Source organism: Pantherophis guttatus, chromosome 12 (genome assembly GCF_059756535.1).
Source record: "Pantherophis guttatus breed Tessera chromosome 12, ASM5975653v1, whole genome shotgun sequence".
In the NCBI taxonomy this organism is placed as follows: domain Eukaryota; kingdom Metazoa; phylum Chordata; class Lepidosauria; order Squamata; family Colubridae; genus Pantherophis; species Pantherophis guttatus.
The window spans coordinates 128,751-152,892 of record NC_142074.1 but is presented as its reverse complement, the minus strand read 5'-3'; the positions used below and the strand labels follow the sequence as shown (position 1 = coordinate 152,892).

The 24,142-nt window shown below is 44.1% G+C and overlaps 2 protein-coding genes and 1 pseudogene across 8 annotated transcripts; 1 reads left to right on the top strand and 2 right to left on the bottom strand.

The window, feature by feature from the left end:
• On the bottom strand, positions 1 to 20,332 carry VSIG4 (V-set and immunoglobulin domain containing 4). 7 transcript variants are annotated; one of them, XM_034435178.3, is made up of 9 exons: positions 19,912 to 20,044; positions 11,930 to 12,289; positions 11,229 to 11,507; positions 9,103 to 9,159; positions 8,729 to 8,876; positions 7,452 to 7,508; positions 6,474 to 6,593; positions 5,092 to 5,113; positions 1 to 838 (listed from the first exon to the last, which is right to left on the bottom strand). In XM_034435178.3, exons 1-7 carry the CDS (start codon positions 19,967 to 19,969, stop codon positions 6,479 to 6,481), a joined length of 1,074 nt encoding a protein of 357 aa, XP_034291069.1. In that variant the 5' UTR covers positions 19,970 to 20,044; the 3' UTR covers positions 1 to 838; positions 5,092 to 5,113; positions 6,474 to 6,478. The 7 variants fall into 7 exon arrangements, with proteins under 7 accessions (XP_034291069.1, XP_034291064.1, XP_034291065.1 ...); XM_034435173.3 differs by having other exon boundaries at positions 8,805 to 8,879; positions 19,912 to 20,043; XM_034435174.3 differs by having other exon boundaries at positions 8,805 to 8,876; positions 19,912 to 20,043.
• Positions 12,287 to 17,344, top strand: LOC148112189 (uncharacterized). The gene has a single exon (XM_087877588.1). It carries the CDS (start codon positions 14,247 to 14,249, stop codon positions 15,468 to 15,470), a length of 1,224 nt encoding a protein of 407 aa, XP_087733714.1. The 5' UTR covers positions 12,287 to 14,246; the 3' UTR covers positions 15,471 to 17,344.
• LOC148112188 (uncharacterized) lies at positions 20,270 to 23,446 on the bottom strand (annotated as a pseudogene).
• Positions 23,447 to 24,142: the final 696 nt, after the last annotated feature.

Sequence of the window (24,142 nt, the reverse complement as noted above, 5' to 3'; positions counted from 1 at the left end):
TTGTTTAAAATAAACTTCATTTATTCTCCCTTTTTGAAACATTAGTTTCCTAATTTAAGCAATAATCCCAAAGTTACCATTTCCCGACCTTTTGCAGTGTGATTCATCAGTTCAAAATGTTTATAACAGAAAAGTGTTTTTTATTAGGACAAATGTGCTTTTGATCAGATGGAAGAGTACAGAAAGTGTATTCCAGACAAACTGCAAACAAAAAAATCAAATACATGCATATTTTAGTGTCAACATTTTTTAGTTCAAAGAACTCCTGTTCAAAAAACCAAACCTGCCAAATTCACGAGAAGGAGAAACGGAGAAAGCAGAGTCACCAAATGAGAGAAGGGCGAACTGAACGTTTGCCCAGCTCTGCCTGCCACAGCTTCAGCTGCTCTTGGGCAGGGAGAAAGGTCTAAGTGGCCACTACTGAGTGGGTGGAGTTGCCGGGCTGAAAGAAGCCCATTTGGGAGGCCAGACAGGAGACCCACCGGTTGGGAGGAGGAGAAAGAGGAGGAGGACCTGCTCAGAGGAGGCAAGTTGACGTGTGTTCATGTGGAGGGGCCAAGATGAATGTCCTTCAACACTCAGCTCTTGGAGATGTAGCAAGATCTACTCTTTCCTGTTACAGGCTGCCCATCAGTTCCCCAACCGCTTCTCAGTTACCAGGATTTCATATTCATTGTCCATCTTTTCACCCATTGTCACGTACTCGACAGCTTTGGTTGGCTCCATAGTGTAGTTGTTACCGAAACTTGAATTCGGTTCCTCATACAGGCAGGTACCGTTGACTCCTGGACTGGCTGGGATGTCTTCGTTGCCCTCCAGGGTGAGGGCATTGTTGTTGCTGAAATAGACAGACGAGGGTGAACTTAGGCATGCAAAACAGGGGGTTCCGCTTACCCAGGAAATGCAAGATGCCTGGTGAAAGATGCCTTTGCACAACACAATTTTTGTAGGGCTGACTCAGAAAGATTCCCATTTGCTTGCTCTGCAATTAGCCTGCCTGCCTCAATTATCAGCTGCCTTGCAAAGAACATGATCTATTTTGAGACCCACAGTTCTGCTTTTAAAAAGCACAAAGGGTAACTTAGTGACATTCTCCAGTATGAACCAACCTGATCCTACTTGCCTTCTGCTCTTCCTCTCAAACACACACACACGCACAGGCAACCAGAGGAGAAAGAGAAAAGAATAAGAAGCCTGTAGAGGGGAGATAAAAAATGTGTATGTGGGAACAATTTAATACATAGTGACCAAAACGGATTTCTCCCGGGGAGACAGATAAGAAACAACACAAGGATGGTATTAGATGTACTTGAATATTACAAGGAACACCCAGATAAAGAAATAGCACTGGTCTATTTAGATGCCCAGAAGGCGTTTGATAACCTGAATTGGGAGTTCATGAAACAACAAATCAATAAGATGGGATTCGGATCAAATTTTGTAAACATGATAACTACAATTTATGAAAAACAAAGGGCTAATATTTTATTAAATGGAGAATTGACAAAAACCTTCCAAATTAGAAAGGGGGTGAGACAAGGATGCCCTCTGTCACCACTTCTGTTCATATTAGCTTTAGAAGTACTACTAAAAAGGATTAGAGATAACAATCAAATTACGGGACTGACAATTAGAAAGGAGACATATAAGACCCAGGCTTTCGCTGATGATGTAGTACTAATTATGGAGGAGCCATTGGAAACAGGCGTTAAAATACTGGAAGAGCTGGGTAAGTATGGAGAGGTAGCAGGTTTCAAATTAAACAAATCCAAAACTAAATTGTTGACCAAAAATATGACTGAGGACCAAAAGAAAGCATTGGAAGAATCAATGGGGCTTCAAATAGTTAAGAAAGTAAAGTATCTGGGTGTATGGATATCGGCAAGGTGCTCGGCCCTTAAGGAAGATAATTATGTGCCCCTGATCAGGAATATCAAACAGGACTTAGAAAAATGGGGGAAACTTCAGATATCATTCCTAGGCAGGATTGCAGCAACAAAGATGAGTGTACTACCCAAGTTGCTGTACCTATTTCAAACTGTCCCAGTCAAATTAGATAAAAAAATTTTCTCGGAACTTAATAATATCATTAGAAAATTTATTTGTGGGGGGGGGGGAGAAACCAAGGATAACGATTAGAAACTTGCAAGACAAAAAGGATAGGGGTGGTTTCGGACTCCCTATATGGGAGACTTACTACAAAGCAGCAAATTTAGTATGGTTGAAGGAGTGGGCAATCTTGGGAAATAAAAGACTCCTGACCTTGGAAGGGCACGACCTTCAGAAGGACTGGCACGCTTACCTTTGGGATACTGGAAAAAGAACTAGAACGTACTTCCATAGACACAAAATAAGAGATACACTAATGTTGACATGGGGTGAAATAAGACGAAAACAATACACAAAAGTTCCGAGATGGGAAAAACAGTTAAATATAAAGAGATATTAGACGGGGGAAGGAACCTTAAAACAATTGAAGAACTGAAAGAACAAGGTATTCCTATAGATTGGTGGCCATATGCACAAATAAAATCCCGTTATAAAAAGGACAAGGAGGAATTTGGCATAGAGACAGGCACTAACGGATTCGATAAGATCTTGATGGGCACTGATAATAAAATACTAGCGAAATTATACAATTACCTGTTGGATTACGACATGGTAGAGGAGGTGGTCAAGGACCCAATGATAGCATGGGCCAAAAACATCAGACAAAACATAAATTTAAATGAATGGGACTCAATTTGGAACAGCAACCTCAAAATGACTAGGGCGGTAACCTATAAGGAAAATCAATATAATATGTTCTATAGGTGGCATTTAGCACCAGCTAGGATCGCCAAAATTTATCCTAATACGAGTCCAAACTGCTGGAAATGCGGCCATCATCAAGGCACTTACTACCACTGTTGGTGGACCTGTACCGAAGCGAAAAAATTCTGGAGGATGATTTGGAAATGGATTACGGAAATAATAGGAGAAAATATTGACTTTGAGCCAAAAATCTTTCTCCTGGGAATCCTGAAAATAGAATACGCAAAAAAGAAGAGGTACTTAATTACACACATAATGATAGCTGCAAGAATTTCTTTCGCTCAGTATTGGAAAGAGAAAAAATTACCACCCGAAGAACATGTAATCAGGAAAATATTGGAGTGCGCCGAAATGAATAAATTAACACTAGAAATCAACGCTAGAGAGAATACGGAATATTATAGCGTGTGGGATATGTGGTATGAATGGATAGAGAAAAGAAACAAAAAGTGAAGCTCGAGGAGCATAAAGTTTAATTTAATAATCAATTAACAATGATTATATAGAATTGAGTATTACTACTTGTAGTATCAACTGCAACTGAGTAAGGATGTAAGAATATGTAAACAATAAGTAAATAACATGTATATATGATCATAAAGAATTGTGTATGAGTATATGTAATATCTTTCAAACCAAATATAATGCAAGGAAGCAATACCATGTAAATAATAATAAGTAAATAACATGTATATATGTATTAACACCACGGAACCGGAAATGTTTGAATTGTATTATCATATTTCACAATAAAAAATTTTTTAAAAAAATGTGTATGCGGGGAGATACGGATTTCTCAAATCACTCCCAGCCCCCATAATGGTGTGTGATAACCTGGCTGCATTTACCATGTAACAAGAGGTCGACTATTGTGATCCGAAGTGAAAGCTAAATGTGGAGATACTGATTTTAGGGAATAGTCCCAGATGTGGTGCAATTAGCAGTGGTCAAACCTTATGACAAACTAAATTACGGGTTGAAATCATCCAGCCTTTTGAAAAAGAAAAACAAAACTGGTGAAATGCAATTTTTAAAACCTTGCACAGCCTGCAATGAAACCATTCACTGGATTCATGCAACACAATTCAGCAAGAACAACTTAATCTCTGGTTTGCACAATGTAAATGATTCACTAGCCACACAGGCAGGGCTCACACCATATATTAAGGCATGCACAAACACACACACGCACAAACACACATATGTACAAATACGCAAACCAATTCAGCTTTGGGACAAAGTAGTAACTGCCCATTTTGGGCATTTAGCTGACCTGGGTTAAAGGTGTTAAGGCAGCCAGAGTGACATCAGTCACATCGACCCAAGAAAGCTCAGGAAACTTCTTTTAAGAGCTCTGTGCCCATCCTGGAGCGACAGAAAAGCCCAGCGGCAATAAATCCTGCCTTGCTTGCTTTCCTATTTCTTCACTGCCCATCTCGCTCGCAGACGGCTCAGCTAAGGACAGCATAAGGCTCTCTTACCCGGACACCAGAGGTTAGATGAAGGCAAGAAGATAGGGGTGAAACAGAATAAATAAGTAAGTCTGGGGAGGGAGGGCTGGTTATGCTGTGGTTCACTGCAAGTATGGATGCGGCATCTAGCACAGTGCATCCCAGTCACTTTAAGAGGTGTGGACTTCAACTCCCAGAATTCATCAGCCAGCACGCTGAGAAAGCCCCACCTCTTAAAGTGACTGATACATCTGAGACCCACTGCTGGACTCACGGTTCCTTGAGTCCGTACCCAAAGCAGCCTTCCTTGCCATGTCTTCTGCAAAAATAGCAATAAGACAGCTGCATTTTCCAATGATCTCTTGCACAGAAAAACAAAATCTGTGACTCTTTGGTTATTGCTGAACCGCAGAGCCACGTCCCCACACTGAACATGCATGTGATTGTGCTAGAAGACTCAGCTCTTTGAGCACCATTGTGGCTGTCATTGTGGCTGCGTTGCACAACATTCTTAACTCAGGTCAACTAAATCTCACAATGTGCAATTTTCATGTTGTGCAAAAGCTTGACTGGTTTTAATTTTTTCTCTCTTTGTTCCTTAATGTGTTGTATGAACTCTGCTTGCTTAATTAGGATAGGGGTTGACTTGCAATTCAGGAGGCAGTATTATTTTTCCAGGCATTTGAGAGGCTCCTTCTATGTATTTCTGTTCTGCACCCAGAGTGGGAATAGCTTCGCCAAGTCAGTCATTTTACACCCAGCTCTCCAGAATATACCCAATCAACACATTTCACCATTGTAACCCCAGGATGAGATGATTACTTACTATGTTACTTCATAAATATTATCTGAAAAAGAAACAACATTTTAATGAATTTTTATTTCCTGAAAACAAAGTTACATTAAAGTAAAAAACAAGTACAAAACTGTTAAGAAAGAAAGAAAGAAAGAAAGAAAGAAAGAAAGAAAGAAAGAAAGAAAGAAAGAAAGAACAAAACAAATAAAAAGAACTGGATAATTGGAGATCAGGATGGATGGCTTCTATGGCAACTCTTATGCTGTCCTGTTTTGAATTGATCAAGGCCCAGCAGAGTTTTGGTGCTATGCTTGTGTTTTATTAACATTATACCCTGGTTGCTCTCCCACTGTGGTCAGATGGACCAGGGGTGACATGACAGCAATCTTCCAGTATTTGAGGGGCTGCCATAAAGAAGAGGGGTCAGTCTATTCTCCAAAGCACCAGAAAGCAAGACAAGAAACAATGGATGGAAACTAATCAAGGAGAGAAGCAACCTGCAATTAAAGAGAAACTTCCTAACAGTGAGAACAATAAACTAGTGGAATGGCTCGCTGTCAGAAGTGGTGGGTGCTCCATCACTGGAGGCTTTCAAAAAGAGACTGGAGAGTCGTTTGTCTGAAATGGTATAGGGCAGTGATGGCTAACCTTTTTGCCGTCATATGTCAAAAGTGGGGAATTGCATTTGGCACGCGACGGCAAAAAGGTTACCAGTGGGCCCGGTAGGCCCGTTTTTTTCGCCCTCCCCAGGCTCCAGGGGCTTTCTTGGAGCCTGGGGAGGGCAAAAACAGCCTTCCCCAACCTCCAGAGGCCCTCTGGAGGCCGGAAACGGCCCATTTCCCAACTTCCGGTGGGCCTGGATGGCCCAAAAATCAGCTGGCCAGTGCACGCATGCACGCATGCGTGCTAGAGCTAAGCTAGAGCAACACTCACGTGCCCACAGATATGGCTCCGCGTGCCACCTGTGGCATGCGTGCCATAGTTCGCCATCACAGGTATAGGGTCTCCTGCTTGAGTAGGGGCTTGGCCTAGAAGACCTCCAAGGTCCCTTCCAACTCTATTATTCTATGTTCTACAGTATGTTTTGAAATTTGACTTGGCCTGCTTGAAGTATTTGCTCACATGATTATAAGCTAGTTTCTACCTACCACCACACACATTCGGAATCTTACACAAAAATTAAGTCTCAGGATTGGACAAAACAGCAGATTTCTACCTTCAAGATTTCCTCTCTAGAATTCAGAATTTGCAATCTTAAATTTAGTCTATAAATGCTAAACTGTGCTGTCCAAAGATTCACTATTAGCAATCTGGTTCCTAATTTGCTCTCGCCTTCTGGTTCCTAAAATCCAAGTTGTTCCACTATTGTCCCCTGATCCCCACTCTGGGAAAATGAGCATCCCACAACTCACCACTCTTAGTTCTCCTTCTGCAAAGTACCACAGAGATGACCATAAGGATAAAAGCTGCAGAGAGCACAGCGATCAGGATGATGACATACAGGGGCAGAGCCTTCTTCTGAGCACCTGGAGCTAGAGGGACACAGCAGAAATGGAGATTTCCATCAAATTTCCCTTGACCGTTCACCTTTAAGATAATTGATGCAAACCAACATGGCCCATTGGTTTGCATCAATTATTTTAATTGTTCATATTCTTAGACCATCCTGATGTCTACTGGATTGCTTTTGATCGGCCATTTGACTTGGAAATTACTAATAATAACAGGGCCTTGTACCAGGGGTGAAATGCTCCCAGTTCAGACCGGATTGCCTGATCTGGTAGCGATGGAGGCAGGTGGTTCAGAGAACCGGTACCAAAAATCCCTGCCCCCCCCCGCCCAGCTGAGCCGCACAATCATCAGAGGCTTTATTTTTACTTTTAAAAGCATTTTTTCTACAACCTCTTCGGCCAAAAAAATGCTTTTAAAAGTAAAAAAAAAAAAAAAAGCCTCTGCTGATCAGGCAACTCAGCTGGGGTCGTCAGAGCCTTTTGAAAGCATTTTTTTACAACCTCTTTGCCGAAGAGGTTGTAGAAAAAATGGTTTTAAAAGAAAAAAAATGGCCACGCCCACCCAGTCACATTACCCCCACCACCACCAAGTTACGCCCACAGAACCAGTAGTAATAAATTTTAGATTTCACCACTGGAATGTTTGTAGTAGTAGTTTGCCACCAAAATTGCACATAAGGTCTCACAACCAGTAGTAGATCAATAGTGCTCTAAGGCAGAGTTTTTCAACCCAGCCACGGTTAAGATATATGGAATTCTGGGAGTTGAAGTCCCCACATCTTAAAGTGACTGAGTTTGAAAAACGCTGCTCTGATTCATCCCCTGCCTTCTTCCCACCTCCAGGGACACAGGTGGTCCCCAACTTTCCCTTCCTCTTACTTTTCTTCTGCTGTCCTGAAAAGTTCCCAAAAGTTGTGGCTGAAGTCACCATTCCGCCTGGAAGACAAGCCAGAGAGTCTGAGTCAGTGTACGAACTCTTGAAACGTAGTTGTTCAAAAGGATTCTTTTATTAAGCAGAAGTGAAAACCATCCAGTTAAAGCACAATCTGAATGCCCTTAGGCAAAGCAGTAGGATTAAAGTGGTAGAGACCCCTCCCTTTAGGTCAGAATGCGGATTTCAGCCAATACACAAGTGTGAAGATGTTTTCTTTACTATTTCCTTTGAGAACCCGAACACACATGCATTCCCACCACTTCCCTTTAAAGTGAGACAACCCACATGGCTATCATATAAATTCCTGCAGGTAAAGGGAATCTCAGGCTTCCTTGGCGCCGGGATATAGGTTGTAAAATATCTGATGACACAGGCCATCCAAGTCCCCCCTTCCTTCACTTGAATGGCAGTATCACTTTTAGGGATCTGACAGTCAGCAGGAAGGAACTAAAGCCAGTGAAATCCAGGCTGCACAACGGAAGCTTTTGTACCTACTGCCCCACCTGCAGTGCCAACTTGCCCCCACCCCACCCCACAGAGCTGGTGATGGTCTGCTCCAAGGGTGGAGCAAAGGAACCTTTTTGGTGGAGAAGTAACTGCTCCACCACCATGGCCCACTCTGCGAGAAGGTGGCTGAAGAGAACCATCAGGATTGTTGAGGCTTAGCTGAGCAAAGCCAGTGGAGTCCAGAGCCAGCCATGCATGCAAATGATGGGCGCTTCTGCACATTCATTGCCGACGGCAGGTACCTTGGAGGTCACTTTTGGAGGACCTCAATGGATCACGTTCCTTCCACTCCCCTGACCCTTCACAGGGGCGGCTTCTACTTCCACTCCTGAAGGGGAGGATCGCTGCTCCTTCTAGCACAATCCATGCTGTGCAGGCTGGGAGGAAGAGACTGGTCTCGCTCTTACTGGTCCCCAGGAACAGCAAGGGGGTATGTGTGTCCCCCCCCCGGCTGCTGGGCATGGATTTACAGGACCATTGACTTTCCCACAGGGCCAAGGAGTCCTCTTGTCCATTTCTCATTGCCAATTATAGCATTGTGCCATGATACTGTGGCACTCGTGATGTCTTTGTGCCTTGTACCCAGTGCAAAGCCAAGCTGGAATCCACATCCATGTCATCAAAGCCCAAAACCTTTGTGTGTGTATTGCATGACTGTAGCCAGCGTCTTGACTTTTTTAATCCGCTCCCTGTGGAAAGCCGTGCTCTATCTCACCTTCCAGGTACAGCTGGCCACCAGTGGTCTTGGGGCTGGGGAAACACCAGGTGTGGGAAGGGTTGTGGTCCCTCACCTGTCCTGGTATGGGTCATTTCAGGCCTCCTGGAAGTTCCTGCTACAAAGTTCCAGACTGGCGTCCCTGTTTCTGCTAGGATGGGAAATGCAGATTAATTGAGCACCTTCCCAAATGGATGGGAGTCTCCCTTACAGAGCCAGAGACAGGAATGACAGAAGAAACTGGGGTGCCCTTGGGGGTCAAAGTACTTGATCAAATCTGCCTGCCCTTTACATTCGTGACATGAGATGAGCCACATGGGCTTCCAGGGACAGAGGGCCCTCTGCCTCCCATGTCCACATCTCCAATGCCCCACCTGTTGTGTGTCCCCCTGAGTCAGCAGCTGGTCCTGCAGTGGAGACTTCAGAAGCATCTAGAAGGGAAATGCAGCAGAGTTACTGTCCCGCCCTCACGGCTCCCAGGAGCTGGGGGCACTTGGGTAGACTGTCGGGGAATGAACTGTTTGGTGAAGGCTTTTCCTACCATTCTGCTTGAAGAATAAGATGACCCAATAGCAAAAGATGGCTGCCTGCGGGGGAGGGGTAAACATTCAAGGTAGGGGCTGCAACCACACAACCAACGATTGGTCTCTTTGTTCCATGGGTTGTCACAAAAAGCTATGTCTTCAGTTGCGTGGGTGTGGCCATCATCTTGAGTTTATTCACCTCCTCCTTTCCAAAACCCTGATCCCAGAAGAAGAAAGAATTAAAACACCCTGATTTGACTGCAAAACCCCATAATCTGATTTTACTGATTTTTTCCCCTTCAGACTATAATGATGGCCCATCTTCAAAGATACAAAATCCTCCTAATATGGGAGATGAGTTTTGGTATAGCTGGTAAATGCTCTGTTGGACTAGTAGCCAGACAAGGCTACTTCCTCTCCAACCTTCCTTTCTTCTTTGCAGATCACAGAAAAGGTGGCCATCCTATCAATGGTGAAATCCAATTTTTTTTACTACCGGTTCTGTGGGCATGGCTTGGTGGACGTGGCAGGGGAAGGATACTGCATAATCCCCATTCCCTCCCCACAAAATCTCCATTCCCACCCCACTTGGGGCCAGCCAGAGGGTATTTGCCGATTCTCTGAACTATTCAAAATTTTCACTACCGATTTTCCGAACTGCTCAAAATTTCCACTACCGATTTTCCGAACTGCTCAAAATTTCCACTACCGGTTCTCCGAACTGCTCAAAATTTCCACTACCGGTTCTCCAGAACCTGTCAGAACCTGCTGGATTTCATCCTTGCATCCTATACCGGAGGATTGTCTTTCAGGCACTTTTGGAAAAGTCACCAGAGAAGATTGGTTGGAGCAGCCACTGAGAGTGGGAGTGATGAAGATGGTAGACCTGCCCTGAGAGACCCAGATTCAGGCCCACTCAGAGCCAGAGAAATTCCCTGGATGATTTGGGGCCTCTTAAACTAACCTCCTTTGCTGCTTCCTGTTATAAAGAAAAATAGGAAGAGGGACATATGCCTGTTGCTTGAACTCCTGAGATGGGAACCTACAGACCTCAAGGTATAAACAAACCCTGACTCTGAACTGGTGCTTCCATGTATGCCTGAACTTGTAGCACCAGTAGGAAAACAAAGAATGGTTGAAAAGCAGCAGGTGGTTTGTACAAAATAGAAAGTCCCAAAGGTGCTTTTTTCAAAGGCAACTGGACTTTCTGGTTTTTCTTTGAAAACATTTCGCTTCTCAGCGAAGAGGTGAAACATCTTCAAAGAAAAACCAGAAAGTCCAGTTGCCTCTTGAAAAAGTACCCTTGGGACAACCAGGCCCTGGATGACTGAGAATCTCCACAGACGCAAAATAGAAAGGTACAATGTGCTTTGCTTGCGTTTGGTTTAGCCCCTGGCTGAACTCAGCTGTTATGACATCTAAACCATGCTTTAGGTCTTAGCATGTGATGTCAACCAAGCCAGTGATGGTTTGTCCAATAATTCGTGGTAAAGTAAATCCTGGACAAACGAGTGAGTCTAGCCCAAGTGTGCTTCCACTACAGGTAGTCCTTGATTTACAACCACAGTTGGGACCACAATTTCTAAGCAAGGTGGTTGTTCAGTATGTCATGCCTGAATCTATGACCATTTTTGCCATGGTTGTTAAACTTGGTTTTCCCCGTTGACTTTGCTTGTCAGAAGCCAGCTGGGAAGGTTGCAAATGATGATCATCGTAAATCCATGCTGGTTGCCAACCGCCCAAATTTTGATCATATGACCATTCTGTGGCAGACACTTTTTTCCAGTGTCATTGTAATTTTGAATGGTTGTAAGTTGAGGACTACCTGTACCATATTAATAGACAGAATTCAGAGCCTGGACCTCTTAATAAAGATGTGAGTCCTAGGAAAATGTTTTTCAAGGACCGTCTAACCATGAATGCAATCTTTTATGCGACATGGCTCTGTTGCAGTGACATCTCTGAAGCCTCCTCACCTTTCACTGTCAGCTGAAAGGAGTCGCTCTGCTCCTTTTGTACATTAAGCCTGTTTTCTGCTGTGCAGAAATATCTGGCGGAATCCGACAACTGCAGGCTCTCAAAGGCAAGGAGTGGGCCCCTCCGCAGTTCCTCGGCTTCCCCCTCAGGCCCCTCCTTGTACCATCGATAGGTGATGGGCGGAGATCCGCTGGCTGAGCAGGTCAGACTCATCCGGGTCCCTCTGGGCAGGACAGAATCCTGGCTGCTGGCTTCAACGACTGGCTTGGAGACTGGAACTAGAAAGCAGAAGAGTTGCTAAGGTTTCTCAAAGCACCTCTAGCAATTAAGAGCTAAACAAAGGAAGAATTACAAGCTCATCCATAAAAGAGAAATATGGCTCCCGGGCCTTATTAATCCAAAGAGAAGCTGAGGGACTTTCCTGACTCCAGGTACCACTTTCTTTGTACATGGAAAATAAAAATTATGAATATTCAAAGCAGAGCTGTGCTGCTTCTGCTACTGATGAGGAGTCAGCTTCCTGGTTAGGATGCAGCCTTCTCTCACCTAAATTCTGATCGTAGCTTTGAAGTTCTTGAGAAGGAACACACTAGAAAAGAAAGAACTAAATCAAAAGGGAGCGCTATAAAATGAAGCAAAAGGCCTTGTGGGTTTTTGTGTGAGGATCTCAGGACGCCCTGCAGCCAAACTGCTTGATTACCTTTTACCACCTTGAGCTGCACGGTCTTTTCTCTGCTGATTATGCTCATGTTTTGGGCTTCCAACTCAACCAAACAAACAAATGAACCAATATCAGTCATTTCAAGTTTCTTGATGTGGAGAGACACATCTCCAGGGGGGTTCTTGGCAACATTGACTCGGTCTCTGAAAGCAGTCAAGAAGATGTGGTCCTCGGAGGCATCGTGGTGCAAGATGGTGCGAGGAGCTTCGCTTGACTGGGAGAATTTCCAGGTCACCTTGAGCTGCTTGAAGTCAGAGGAGGGTTCATACAGGCAGGGCAAAGTGGCAGGAGCTTTCCAGATCCCGTCAACCAGGTTGTTGCCGGTCAAATCCAGGGCAGCTGGAGGAGGAGGGGGAATATAAGCAGATTTAGATGCCAACACCAGACGGTAAATACAATGCCCACAGGAGAAGAAGGGCTGGGGGTGGAGACTATTATTGTCTCATTCAAGGTGGTGTGAACCGGGTTAAAGGGGAAGAAATTTGTCAGTCAAGGATTGTCTTCTCCGCACATTTTTCTTTAGCTCCTGCACCTCTCAGATGGCATCAGCTGCCTTTCCACTAACTTGTATCCTCCACAGGAACCATTTTCTGTACATTTGGCAGAACCTGCTTTATTCACAAGAATCAATCAGGAGTGGATTCGCTTACTGTTGCTGTTGTTATAATTTTGCAAAGAGTCAAAAGGCCCACATGACTGTTTGATCACAGAGAAGCCAGTTGGAGTTTTCAGTTGCACCATGCAAGCTGCCATCCTGACTTTTGTGACCATGCCCCATGGACACCCTGGAGGATGAAAACTAAAAGCACCCCTGCATCGCTGAACAGAAAAGGGTTACCTATCCCTGATCTAAATCAAGCTGTGAACAAGCAAGAAGAGCAAAACGAAAAAGAAAGAAGAGCTGTGAGGCTAGAGTGAGTTATAGGGGTAGAGGTGGGGGTGGGGGTGGGGCTCCTGCATTGGGAACTTGGTTACAGAAAGGGAGATTCTGCTGGCACGTGGAGAAGAGCTTCTGGAAAGCCACTGAGAGAACAGGAAGGCTGCAGAAAAAGCCACAGTCACCAAAAGGGCCTTTCGTTTGTCTGATCTCTCTCTGATTTGTGCCCATACCAAAGAAATCAGGGGAATTGTCAGGTATGCTTCGCGTGTTTTGCTCACTTCCAGCTTAATGTCAGGTATGCTTCCTTCAGTATCCAGGAAAGAAAACCCCAAAGTCAAGCATTTTGAAGAATTTGGTACTTTTACTGAATAAGAAATGATTAACAACCCAGTTAAGCTGGAAGTGAGCAAAACGCGCGAAATGCATCTACTAAGCTTCTTCCCCCCCTCGTGTTTATAAATCCTCAGCCAACCCAAAGGTCTTCCAAAGGTCAGGTGGCAACACGTCTGGCAGCGTCATCCATCAGGAATGTCGAGACAGTTGGTCAGCCGTCCCCTTTTGAAAATACAGTTTCGATTCCCACGAAGTCCCCTCCTACAAAGACAAACCCCCTCCTGCTCTCTTCCCCCCCTTTGCTCCATACCTAATCCCTCCCCGTTTCTTATGGCAGCTGAAGCAGGCAAGCTGAGGCTGACAGGAATTTTGCTTCTACCTGATTTCCCCTTAAGCCAAAAGAAGAACCAGGGCCAAATGCCATTCACCATCTGCAATAACAACTACTACCGACCTTAAATGCAAGCTACTTAATGCAAGAAGCCTTGTAAATAAAATACCTGAATTCCTCCTCTTACTAAATACGGCTATATTCAACATTTTATCTGTCTGTGAAACTTGGCTGAATACGTCCCTCCCTGACTCCATTACTACAGTAAGAGACTATCATGTTTACTGGTCAGATCGTGAAATCCGTAGAGGAGGTGGTGTTACTATCTTCTACAAAAAGTCCCTACATCTAAAAAATATTCAAGTTACATGTGAACTTGCTCTTCCTGAGACCATCGTCTGCGACCTGTCCTTAAATACCACATTTGATTCTTACTTTGTTACAGAGCCCCAGATTATGATATTGAACATGCGAACAAGTTAACTTCACTACTGACCTGGGCAGCCTCCTGCCCACGCCCAATAATCTTTCTTGGTGACCTTAACTTACCACTTATTAATTGGACCCTAAATGAATGTACAACTGAACCTATACATGCAACCCTGTACAATACTGTAACTAATCTGGGACTTGATCAACTAGTAACTAACAACACTAGACTCAACAACTGCCTTGATCTCATCTTCTGCAACAGTTTAAATTCTATTTATGGACTACAAATAAAAGAACCATTCTCCAACAGCGACCACAGAATGATTGACTTTTGTCTCAACTTACACCCTCTCAAAAATCATCATAATGATGGGATTCCCAGTTATAACTTTAAAAAAGCCAATTATGATCTCATAGACAATGAACTCTCATATCTTGATTGGCAAATTCTATTCTCTGGCTGTAATACTGCTGACGACCATTATAACATTTTCTTGCACAAAGTCAAAAAAATCATTAAACTTTACATACCTCACAAAACTAGAAAAAATAAGCTACCAATAACAATAAGGAAATTACAATCCAGAAAAAAATACCTTTGGAGAAAAAACAAAACTAACTATGTAGCTAACTTCAAAAACTGCTACAAAAATTTATGCCAACAAATAAAGACTGAATGCACCAATTATCACATCAAGCAAGAAGAAAACTTTCTATGCACAAAATCCACCCGTGCCTTCTATAATTTTGTAAACAACAAACTTAAAGAGTCGAGATCCATCCCACCCCTAAAAGGACCAAACAATGAAGACTGTATTGACGAAACCGTTAAAGCCAATCTCTTTAACACGTTCTTCGGCTCAGTCTTTGTAAACAGCAACAACACATACCCAATATTTCCCAGTCGTACTACAGACAATTACAACGATTACGATGAACTTATACATATTGATTTTACAGAAGACAATGTTGAAAAGGCACTAGGCGCGGCGAAAGGTACGGAGGTCGGAAATCTGACGAATCTCTGGGGGCAGCTTGTTCCAAAGGGCGGGTGCCCACACAGAGAAGGCTCTCCCCCTGGGGGTCATCACTATGTAGCTAACTTCAAAAACTGCTACAAAAATTTATGCCAACAAATAAAGACTGAATGCACCAATTATCACATCAAGCAAGAAGAAAACTTTCTATGCACAAAATCCACCCGTGCCTTCTATAATTTTGTAAACAACAAACTTAAAGAGTCGAGATCCATCCCACCCCTAAAAGGACCAAACAATGAAGACTGTATTGACGAAACCGTTAAAGCCAATCTCTTTAACACGTTCTTCGGCTCAGTCTTTGTAAACAGCAACAACACATACCCAATATTTCCCAGTCGTACTACAGACAATTACAACGATTACGATGAACTTATACATATTGATTTTACAGAAGACAATGTTGAAAAGGCACTAGGCAATCTAAAACCATCTCTCTCTATTGGACCTGATGGACTATGTGCCTACTTCTTAAAAAATCGCAGAACCTCTAAGCATAATTTTTGAAAAATCTTTCAGTACCAGCACCTTGCCCTACCAATGGTCACAAGCCAAGGTCATCCCTATCTTCAAAAAGGGAGAGCCTAGCCTAGTTGAAAATTACAGACCAATCTCTTTATGTTGCGTCACCTGCAAAGTCATGGAATCAATCATTAACCAATCTATTACCCTCCACCTAGAGACAAACAACATACTTTCTAACAAACAATTTGGTTTCAGAAAAAAAATATCCTGTAATCTACAACTACTACGTTGCAAAAACATATGGACTACACATCTCGATCAGGGTAAAGCAATAGACAAAGTTTACGTAGACTTCTGTAAAGCTTTTGATTCAGTGGTATATGACAAATTATTTCTAAAACTAAAATACTATGGCATTTCTGGACTCCTAGATAAATGGATAGCTGCCTTCCTGTCAAACAGACAAGTGGTCAAAATAGAAAGTGCTCTATCAAACCTTGCACCAGTTAACAGCGGTATTCCCCAAGGCAGTGTTTTAGGTCCAGCACTCTTCATACTTTAAATAAATCACCTTTGTGATCATATTAAAAGCAACTGTGTTCTCTTCGCTGCTGATGTTAAACTACTCAACCCCACCAACAATGCAACTATCCTTCAAAAAGACCTTGACTATGTGTCAGATTGGTCTAACAAGTGGCAACTTCAAATCTCAACCAACAAATGCTCTGTCTTGCACATTGGCAAAAAAAAAAATATCAAAACATAAAATACAAATTAGATGGACATGACCTTGTAGATGACCCTCACACTGTCAAGGACCTTGGAGTACTCAAGTGCCAGAGCGCACTGTAACAACATTGCCAAAAAGGCATTAAGAGTTGTTAATCTAATCTTGCATAGCTTCTTCTCTGGTAATGTTGTACTACTAACTAGAGCATACAAAACATTTGCTAGACCAATTCTTGAATACAGCTCATCTGTCTGGAACCCGCACTCCATATCGGACATAAATACAATCAAGAGAGTCCAGAGATATTTTATGAGAAGAGTCCTCCATTCCTCTAACCGCAATAAAATACCCTATGCCACCAGACTCCAAATTTTGGGTTTAGACAACTTAGAACTATGCCGACTTCAGTCTGACCTAAGCATAGTACATAAAATTATCTGCCACAATGTCCTTCCTGTCAATGACTACTTCAGCTTCAACCACAGCAATAGACGAACAAATAATAGATACAAACTCAATGTAAACCGCTCCAAACTTGATTGCAGAAAATATGACTTCAGTAACAGAGTGGTCAATGCCTGGAATCAGTGGTGGGTTTCAAATTTTTTTACTACCGTTTCTGTGGGTGTGGCTTGCTGGGCATGGCAGGGGAAAGATACTGTAAAATCTCCATTCCCACCCCACTCCAGGGGAAGGATACTATAAAATCTCCATTCCCACCCCACTCCAGGGGAAGGTTACTGCAAAATCCCCATTTCCTCCCCATCAGCTGGGACTTGGGAGGCAAAGAATAGATGGGGGCAGGGCCAGTCAGAATTTTTACTACCGGTTCTCTGGACTACTCAAAATTTCCGCTACTGGTTCTCCAGAACTTGTCAGAACCTGTTGAAACCATCTCTGTCTGGAATGCACTACCTGACTCTGTGGTTTCTTCCCCAAACCCCCAAAACTTTAACCTTAAACTGTCTACTGTTGACCTCACCCTAACCTTAACCCTAACCTTCACCCCATTCCTAAGAGGTCTGTAAGGGACGTGCATAAGTGCAACAGCGTGCCTACCGTTCCTGTCCTAATATTCCTTTTTACTTACTCTTTTCATGTATTCAAATTATGTTTATACTTTTACCTGTTATCTTATATATGCTTGACAAATAAACTTATGATTATGATTATGAAAATAACAAACAAGAAACAAGGACAGTGATGGTTGCAGACCAGCCAAGGACAGAATGATGATTAGAGAACTGGAGGCTAAAACATACGAAGAACGGTTGCAGGAACTGTGTATGTCTAGTCTAAATGAAAAGAAGGACTAGGGGTGACATGATAGCATCTTCCAATATTTGAGAGGCTGCCACAAAAAGAGGGGGTCCATTTATTCTCCAAAACACCTCAGGGCAAGAAGTAACAAATGGAATTATAACAGATAGAGATTAAAATTAAGGAGAAGCTTCCTATTAATGAGAACAATTAACCACATGGAATTTGTGGAGCACATGGTCTGGTTTTTGCTTTGTTTTTGTTTTTTGACTTTATGGACCCTCACAAGAAATGCAAAGGTGGTGTTGAATTTGAGCAAATATTGGGTGGCAATCAGTCTGAATCCTGCAAAATTACAAAAATGTCTGGAAATTAAACGTCACCTGAACATTCCAAAAGTACAGAACCAGATGAGAAGAAAGTGGCCTTTTGTACATTTCTGTGTACATTTCTGTGAGAGGACTTGCTTTTAGCTTCCTATCTAGTCAGTTATTGCTCAGGAAAACCAAGTGAAGCTCATATTAATAGAAGAGAATATATGTAGCTCAGAATTCAACCGTGGAATCAGTGGTGGGATTCAGCCAGTTCACACCACTTCGGGAGAACTGGTTGTTAATTTTCTGAGCAGTTTGGTGAACTGGTTGTTGGGAGAAATCATTAGGACAGAGAACCAGTTGTTAAATTATTTGTATCCCACCACTGCGTGGAATCCTTGGTTTCATTACAGTACCGATTAGGTAACACTACCTGGAGATGTTGGCTAGCCAGGTAATCAAACATCTGCAAGCAAACAAGTTCAGAGAGCACCAAGGACTCCCCAGAAGCTTATGTGATTGCAGAAAAGTTGCATGCATAAAAGATTTGGTAGAATGCATGACAAATAAATAAATAAATAAATAAATAAATAAATAAATAAATAATCAAAATTCTACAAAAATTCTTATTATTGCCTGATTATGTAACATGATTTCAACATGTGTCAAAAACTGGTGAAGAGAAACTAACAAAAACAAGTAAATAAGTGCAGCTGGCTTCTCACTTCAAATGAATGAATCCAGTCACGTTTGAAGTTTATCCATCTTAATTGGGTTTAAATAGGAGTTCTGTGTTGCAAATAAGCTATCAGAACCATGGGAACAGAAATATTTAAATTGATTAATTCAGTTATGGAACCCATGATATCTTTTGGCATTTGTCTTCCCTCATAGCCCCAAAGCAGGGGCTGTTATGGTTGAAATAAAGTCAGGTTTTGCAGCCCCCATTGAAATAGGGCTCCAGATATATTTTATCAAAACTTCATTAAATTTCAAAAAATATATAAAATACAAAAAGCAGAGAAAGGCAGTTAGAAAAAAAAGGGAAAGGGTGTAGCAGCAAAATTAGGGAGTGCAAGCAACAGCAACAAAAAAAAAAGCTATAGAAAAAAAAGGAAACTTCAACTTTCTTCAACAGAGTTAAAAAAACTCTATAAATCAATGACCCTCTAAACTAGAATGATAGTACTTCTACTTCTATCATAAATGTATGTAATCACTAACAATCAAGAGGGCGGCCAATTGAAAGCCATCCACACATTAAGCATATTCCCTGCTGCCTTTGTAGTCAGACAGGGCAGTGAAATGCATCCCTTAAGAACTCAAAGCTGCACTCAACAAGGGCAGTTAAAGTTAGATGGATTTTATACAAGCAAGACCAGAATATTTACTGTGAAATGTGGAGTCTGCCTAACCCATTGCTGAAGTGAGATGCTTGTTTCATGAACAAATGTTGGTTTGATTCTAAGACCCTCAAGAAGAGACACACTTTTTCACTGGAAGATTCCTTTAACTTAGGTTGGATGCAGAAAGTGGGATATTGTAGTGATATTGGACTTATCTGAATGGCATTGATATTTCACCGTAAGGTACAAATATGCTAGATTTAAACTTCAAGTAAACTTAAAAGTTTTAAACTTCAAAGTAAAGTTAAAGTAAAACTCAACTTTGGAGTGAGCATTTTTAAAAACAATCTTGATTGCTTTCCAAATCTCAGCAAGTTTTCATTAACATAAGTAATTTCTATCAAAATCCTGGTCATGCCAACCTGTCTGACTTCTGTGTCACAGTCAGCAAAGACTTCCCCCCTCCAATCCAAGTACAGGATTGGCCCAGAATCCTTTTGTTGTACCTCCTAATCTAAGGCCTTTGAACTGCCATTAAGGCAGATGGGATGACCAATGGACATTTCTATTGACTTCACATTACCAACATTTCCTCATGTAGAACTGAAGAATTTCTGGATACAGCTTTTAAAAGCAAATCATGAAACTGCCTATCAAATATTAAGATATTTTATGTTTACAGCAACATAACTTCGTGGGAAATCCTCTTTACATATAGTAACAAAAAGCAAACTAGACGTAGAACTCACGGAATGAAACTTAAGGGTCTAGATAGAGATTAGACCTGAGAACCTCTCGTCAGTAGCACCATCAAGTCACACTTCTGAACTCACCTCTTCCAGGGACAACAGCCACCAAGCTCAGAATGCACAGCTGGACCCATCTTTCCATATTATTTGCCACTTTCTTGCTCTCCACTGGTGAGATGCCACCTCTCTCAAGACCAGGAGTGAAGTAAGCATGACTTCCTTTTTCCTTTTTGCTTTATTATCCTTCCTTCCTTATTTGTTTCCTTTTCTGAAAGAATCTCGCAAGAGGCTGAGTGTCCGCAAAGCAACAGGAGCGAACTGACTAAAGAAGCAGCCAGTTAAATCATGCCACCTTGAAAGTTTTGAAAGGCCTTGATAGTCAGGGATAAGGATTGCTTGAAGACTCTCCAGAAAAGACAACTGAGGGGAGACTTCAGCATTTCTAAAAGACAGGTGGGAGAGAAATATCAAAGCTTGTTCTCTCAAATCTCAGAGGAAGACTGGCCTTAAATGACAGAAAAAGGGAGAATATTAGGAAAAGTCTCTGAGAGTGAGAGTAGTTCAATTAGGGAACAAACAGCCAAGAAATATCTAGGTTCCTACGTTGAACAGCAGGATACAAGTGGTCCTTGACTTACAACCATTTAGTTTCAGTTTCAGTTTTATTAAATTTTTATACCGCCCTTCTCCCGGGGGACTCAGGGTGGTGTACAGCCAAGATAAAACCCACAATATAAAAGTTAAAAACAATTTAAAATTATTAAATAGTTTTGGCCGATCATCTAAAATACAATAACCCATTAAAAAATATTTAGGCCAGCCCTGCTTGATGGAATAATAGCATTTTAAGGGCGCGGCGAAAGGTACGGAGGTCGGAAATCTGACGAATCTCTGGGGGCAGCTTGTTCCAAAGGGCGGGTGCCCACACAGAGAAGGCTCTCCCCCTGGGGGTCATCAGTCGACACTGTCTAACCGACGGCACCCTGAGGAGACCCTCTCTGTGGGAGCGTACTGGTCGGTGGGAAGTTATTGGAGGCAGAAGGCGGTCTCGTAGATATCCAGGTCCTATGCCATGGAGCGCTTTAAAGGTGGTAACCAACATCTTGAACCGCACCAGGAAGACCACTGGGAGCCAGTGCACCTCGCGCAGGAGTGGTGTTACATGGGAGCACCGAGTTGCCCCCATAATCCCGTGCGGCCGCATTCTGGACCAGTTGGAGCCTCCGGGTGCTCTTCAAGGGGAGCCCCATGTAGAGAGCATTACAGTAGTCGAGACGGGAAGTGATGAGGGCATGAGTGACCGTGCGCAAGGCGTCCTGGTCCAGAAAGGGACGCAACTGATGAATCAGGCGAACCTGATAAAAAGCCCCCCTGGCCACAACCGTCAAATGGTCTTCTAAAGACAGCCGTGAGTCCAGGAGGACACCCAAGTTGCGAGCCCTCTCTGAGGGGGCCAAGATCTCACCCCCTATAGTCAGTGATGGAACCAACTGACTATGACGGGAAGCCGGGAACCACAGCCACTCAGTCTTGGAGGGGTTGAACCTGAGCTTGTTTCTCCCCATCCAGATCCGTATGGCCTCCAGGCACCGGGTCATCACTTCAAGGGCATCATTGGGGTGGCCCGGGGTAGAAATGTACAGCTGAGTGTCATCAGCGTACTGATGGAAATCCACCCCGAAGCCATGAATGATCTCACCCAGCGGCTTCACATAAATGTTGAACAGGAGGGGCAAGAGGACCGACCCCTGTGGCACCCTACAAACTAGGCACCTCGGGGTCGATCTCTGCCCCCCTGTCAACACAGACTGTGTATGGTCAGAAAGGAAAGAGGAGAACCACCATAACATGGTGCCCCCCACCCCTAACCCCTCCAACCGACGCAGCATGATACCATGGTCGATGGTATCAAAAGCAGCTGAGAGATCTAATAGGACCAGGACAGAGGAGCAACCCCTGTCCTGAGCCCTCCAGAGATCATCAACCAATGCGACCAATGCTGTTTCCGTGCTGTACCCAGACCTGAAGCCCGACTGGAACGGATCTAAATAGTCTGCTTCATCCAGGTACTGGGGAAGCTGTCGCGCCACCACACTCTCAACAACCTTCGCTACAAAGCGAAGGTTGGAAACTGGACAATAATTAGATAAAACAGCCGGGTTCAGAGAAGGCTTCTTAAGGAGGGGCCTCACCACCGCCTCTTTCAAGGCGGTGGGAAAGAAACCCTCACTCAAAGAAGCATTGACAATCCCCTGGAGCCAGCCTCGTGTAACCTCCTGGGAAGCCAGCACCAACCAGGACGGACATGGGTCCAATAAACATGTGGCTGCGTTCAACCTACCCAGGACCCTGTCCACGTCCTCAGGAGTCACAAGGTCAAACTCCTCCCAGCTAACATTCACAGGCCTTACCTCCATCACCCCATCCGGACATACCCAGTCAGAGTCCAAACCCTCCCGAATCTGAGCAATTTTGTCATACAGATATTGTACAAAATCCTCAGCCCTACCCTGCAAGGGGTCTTCCCGCACTCCCAGATGGAGGAGGAAGCAGGTCACCCTAAACAGGGCGGCCGGGCGATTATCTGATGATGCAATAAGAATGGAAAAATAGTTATATTTTGCCGCTTTTATCACCACTAGGTAGGTCTTAATATAGGACCTTAGCAGTGTTCGGTCAGATTCGGAATGGCTGGCCCTCCAACTGCTCTCCAGGCGTCTTTTCCGGCGCTTCATCTCTCTCAGCTCCTCAGAGAACCAAGGAGCCAATTGAGAACCGCGCTGGGTCAGAGGCCACAAAGGCACGATGCGATCCAAAGCCCCAGCGGCCGCCCTCTCCCAGGCCGCCACTAATTCTTCAGTCGAGCCGTAAGCCAGAGCCTCAGGGTATGGCCCAAGCTCCATCAGGAACCGATCCGGGTCCATCAGGTGCCTGGGATGGAACCATCTAACCGGTTCCGTCTCCCTGCGGCGAGGGTTAGCAGTTTGAAAGTCCAGTTGGAGGAGTGAATGATCAGACCATGACAAGGGCTCGATGACTAAATCCCCTATTTCTAGATCATTCTGCCACTGACCAGAGACAAAAATCAGATCCAGAGTGTGTCCTCCCGTGTGGGGCCATGAACTAACTGGGTCAGGTCCAAGGCCGTCATGGAAGCCATGAACTCCCGAGCCGCCATAGACGTTTCACCGACCAATGGTAAGTTGAAATCCCCCATAACCATAAGCCTGGGGGTATCAACTGCTACCCTGGCTATCACGTCAGGCAGGTCGGGTAGGGCCGCTGTTGCATAGCAGGGACCCAGGTACGTAATCAGCAGGCCCACCTGCACCCCCTGACCCCACTTCACAAGGAGGGACTCACATCTGGCTATCTGAGGAACAGTGGCCTCCCTTGGACAGAGACTTTCATTAATAATAACCGCCACCCCACCGCCCCTGCCCTGAGCCCTTGGCCGATGGAATGCCCGGAAACCTGGTGGGCACATTTCAACAAGGGGCACCCCCCCTTCCAGACCCAACCAGGTCTCCATAATACCCACCAGGTCCGCACCCCCCTCCTGAATAAGATTGTAAATGAGGGGGGCTTTATTTACCACGGACCTGGCGTTGCACAACATCAGCCGAAGGCTCTGGCCCTGAGGATCTGAACAACCTGGAGAACAAGAAAAGCATTGGGGACCGGAGTGCGCAATTGTTCGAAGATAGCGAGTGTGCACTCCCCACACATGATGTGGCCCCCTGCTTCCACCATATCTGCCCCTCCCACTCACAGTACTGATGGAACCGCCCTCCCTAAGTTGAGCTCCAACCCCCTCCCTAACATCCGACTCCGTATCCCTAGTGCTGCAGTCCCTTGCAGGGCCTGGTCTTGACCCTGGTGGATTACCCCCCAAACCCACCCTGGTCTCCCCTGAACCCCTTAATTTTTTTTTTAAAATCCCACTTAAAAAACCCCTCAGTCTCTTCTTTGCTGCATGCCATCTCTCAGGGTTCCATAACCCATCATCAAGATAGGCCCTCGATAATGAGGAGGGCCAAACCTGCGAGAGGGGGGAATCTCGCAGAGCACGAAGTTCGTTCCCCGAATACATCTGACATCAAGGGGAGGAATGACCCATGGCCAATTTCCAGGGGGGCAGTTTTGATGTTATAACAGTCCGAAGGAGCGTGATGCCGGACTTCGATGGAGCTCATGGGACCTCATTGTCCTCTCACAGCAATGGTGGGAGTAAACGCTGTTTTTGTCCGGTAAAGGTGGCCCAGCCCCCCTCTCACAGTGGCTGGTCAACTTAGATCATCCAAAAGAACTGGAG

Bases quoted from the DNA above. Each gene is read 5' to 3' on its own strand.
- LOC148112189 (XM_087877588.1), top strand. From the start codon at position 14,247: ATGATTGACTTTTGTCTCAACTTACACCCTCTCAAAAATCATCATAAT.
- VSIG4 (XM_034435173.3), bottom strand. From the start codon at position 19,969: ATGGAAAGATGGGTCCAGCTGTGCATTCTGAGCTTGGTGGCTGTTGTC. The intron at 11,508-11,929 runs GTAATCAAGCAG...TCTGCTTTCTAG, and splicing joins GCAGCTCAAGGTGGTAAAAG to TTCCAGTCTCCAAGCCAGTC. The intron at 839-5,091 runs GTAAGTAATCAT...TGTCTATTTCAG, and splicing joins AATATTTATGAAGTAACATA to CAACAACAATGCCCTCACCC.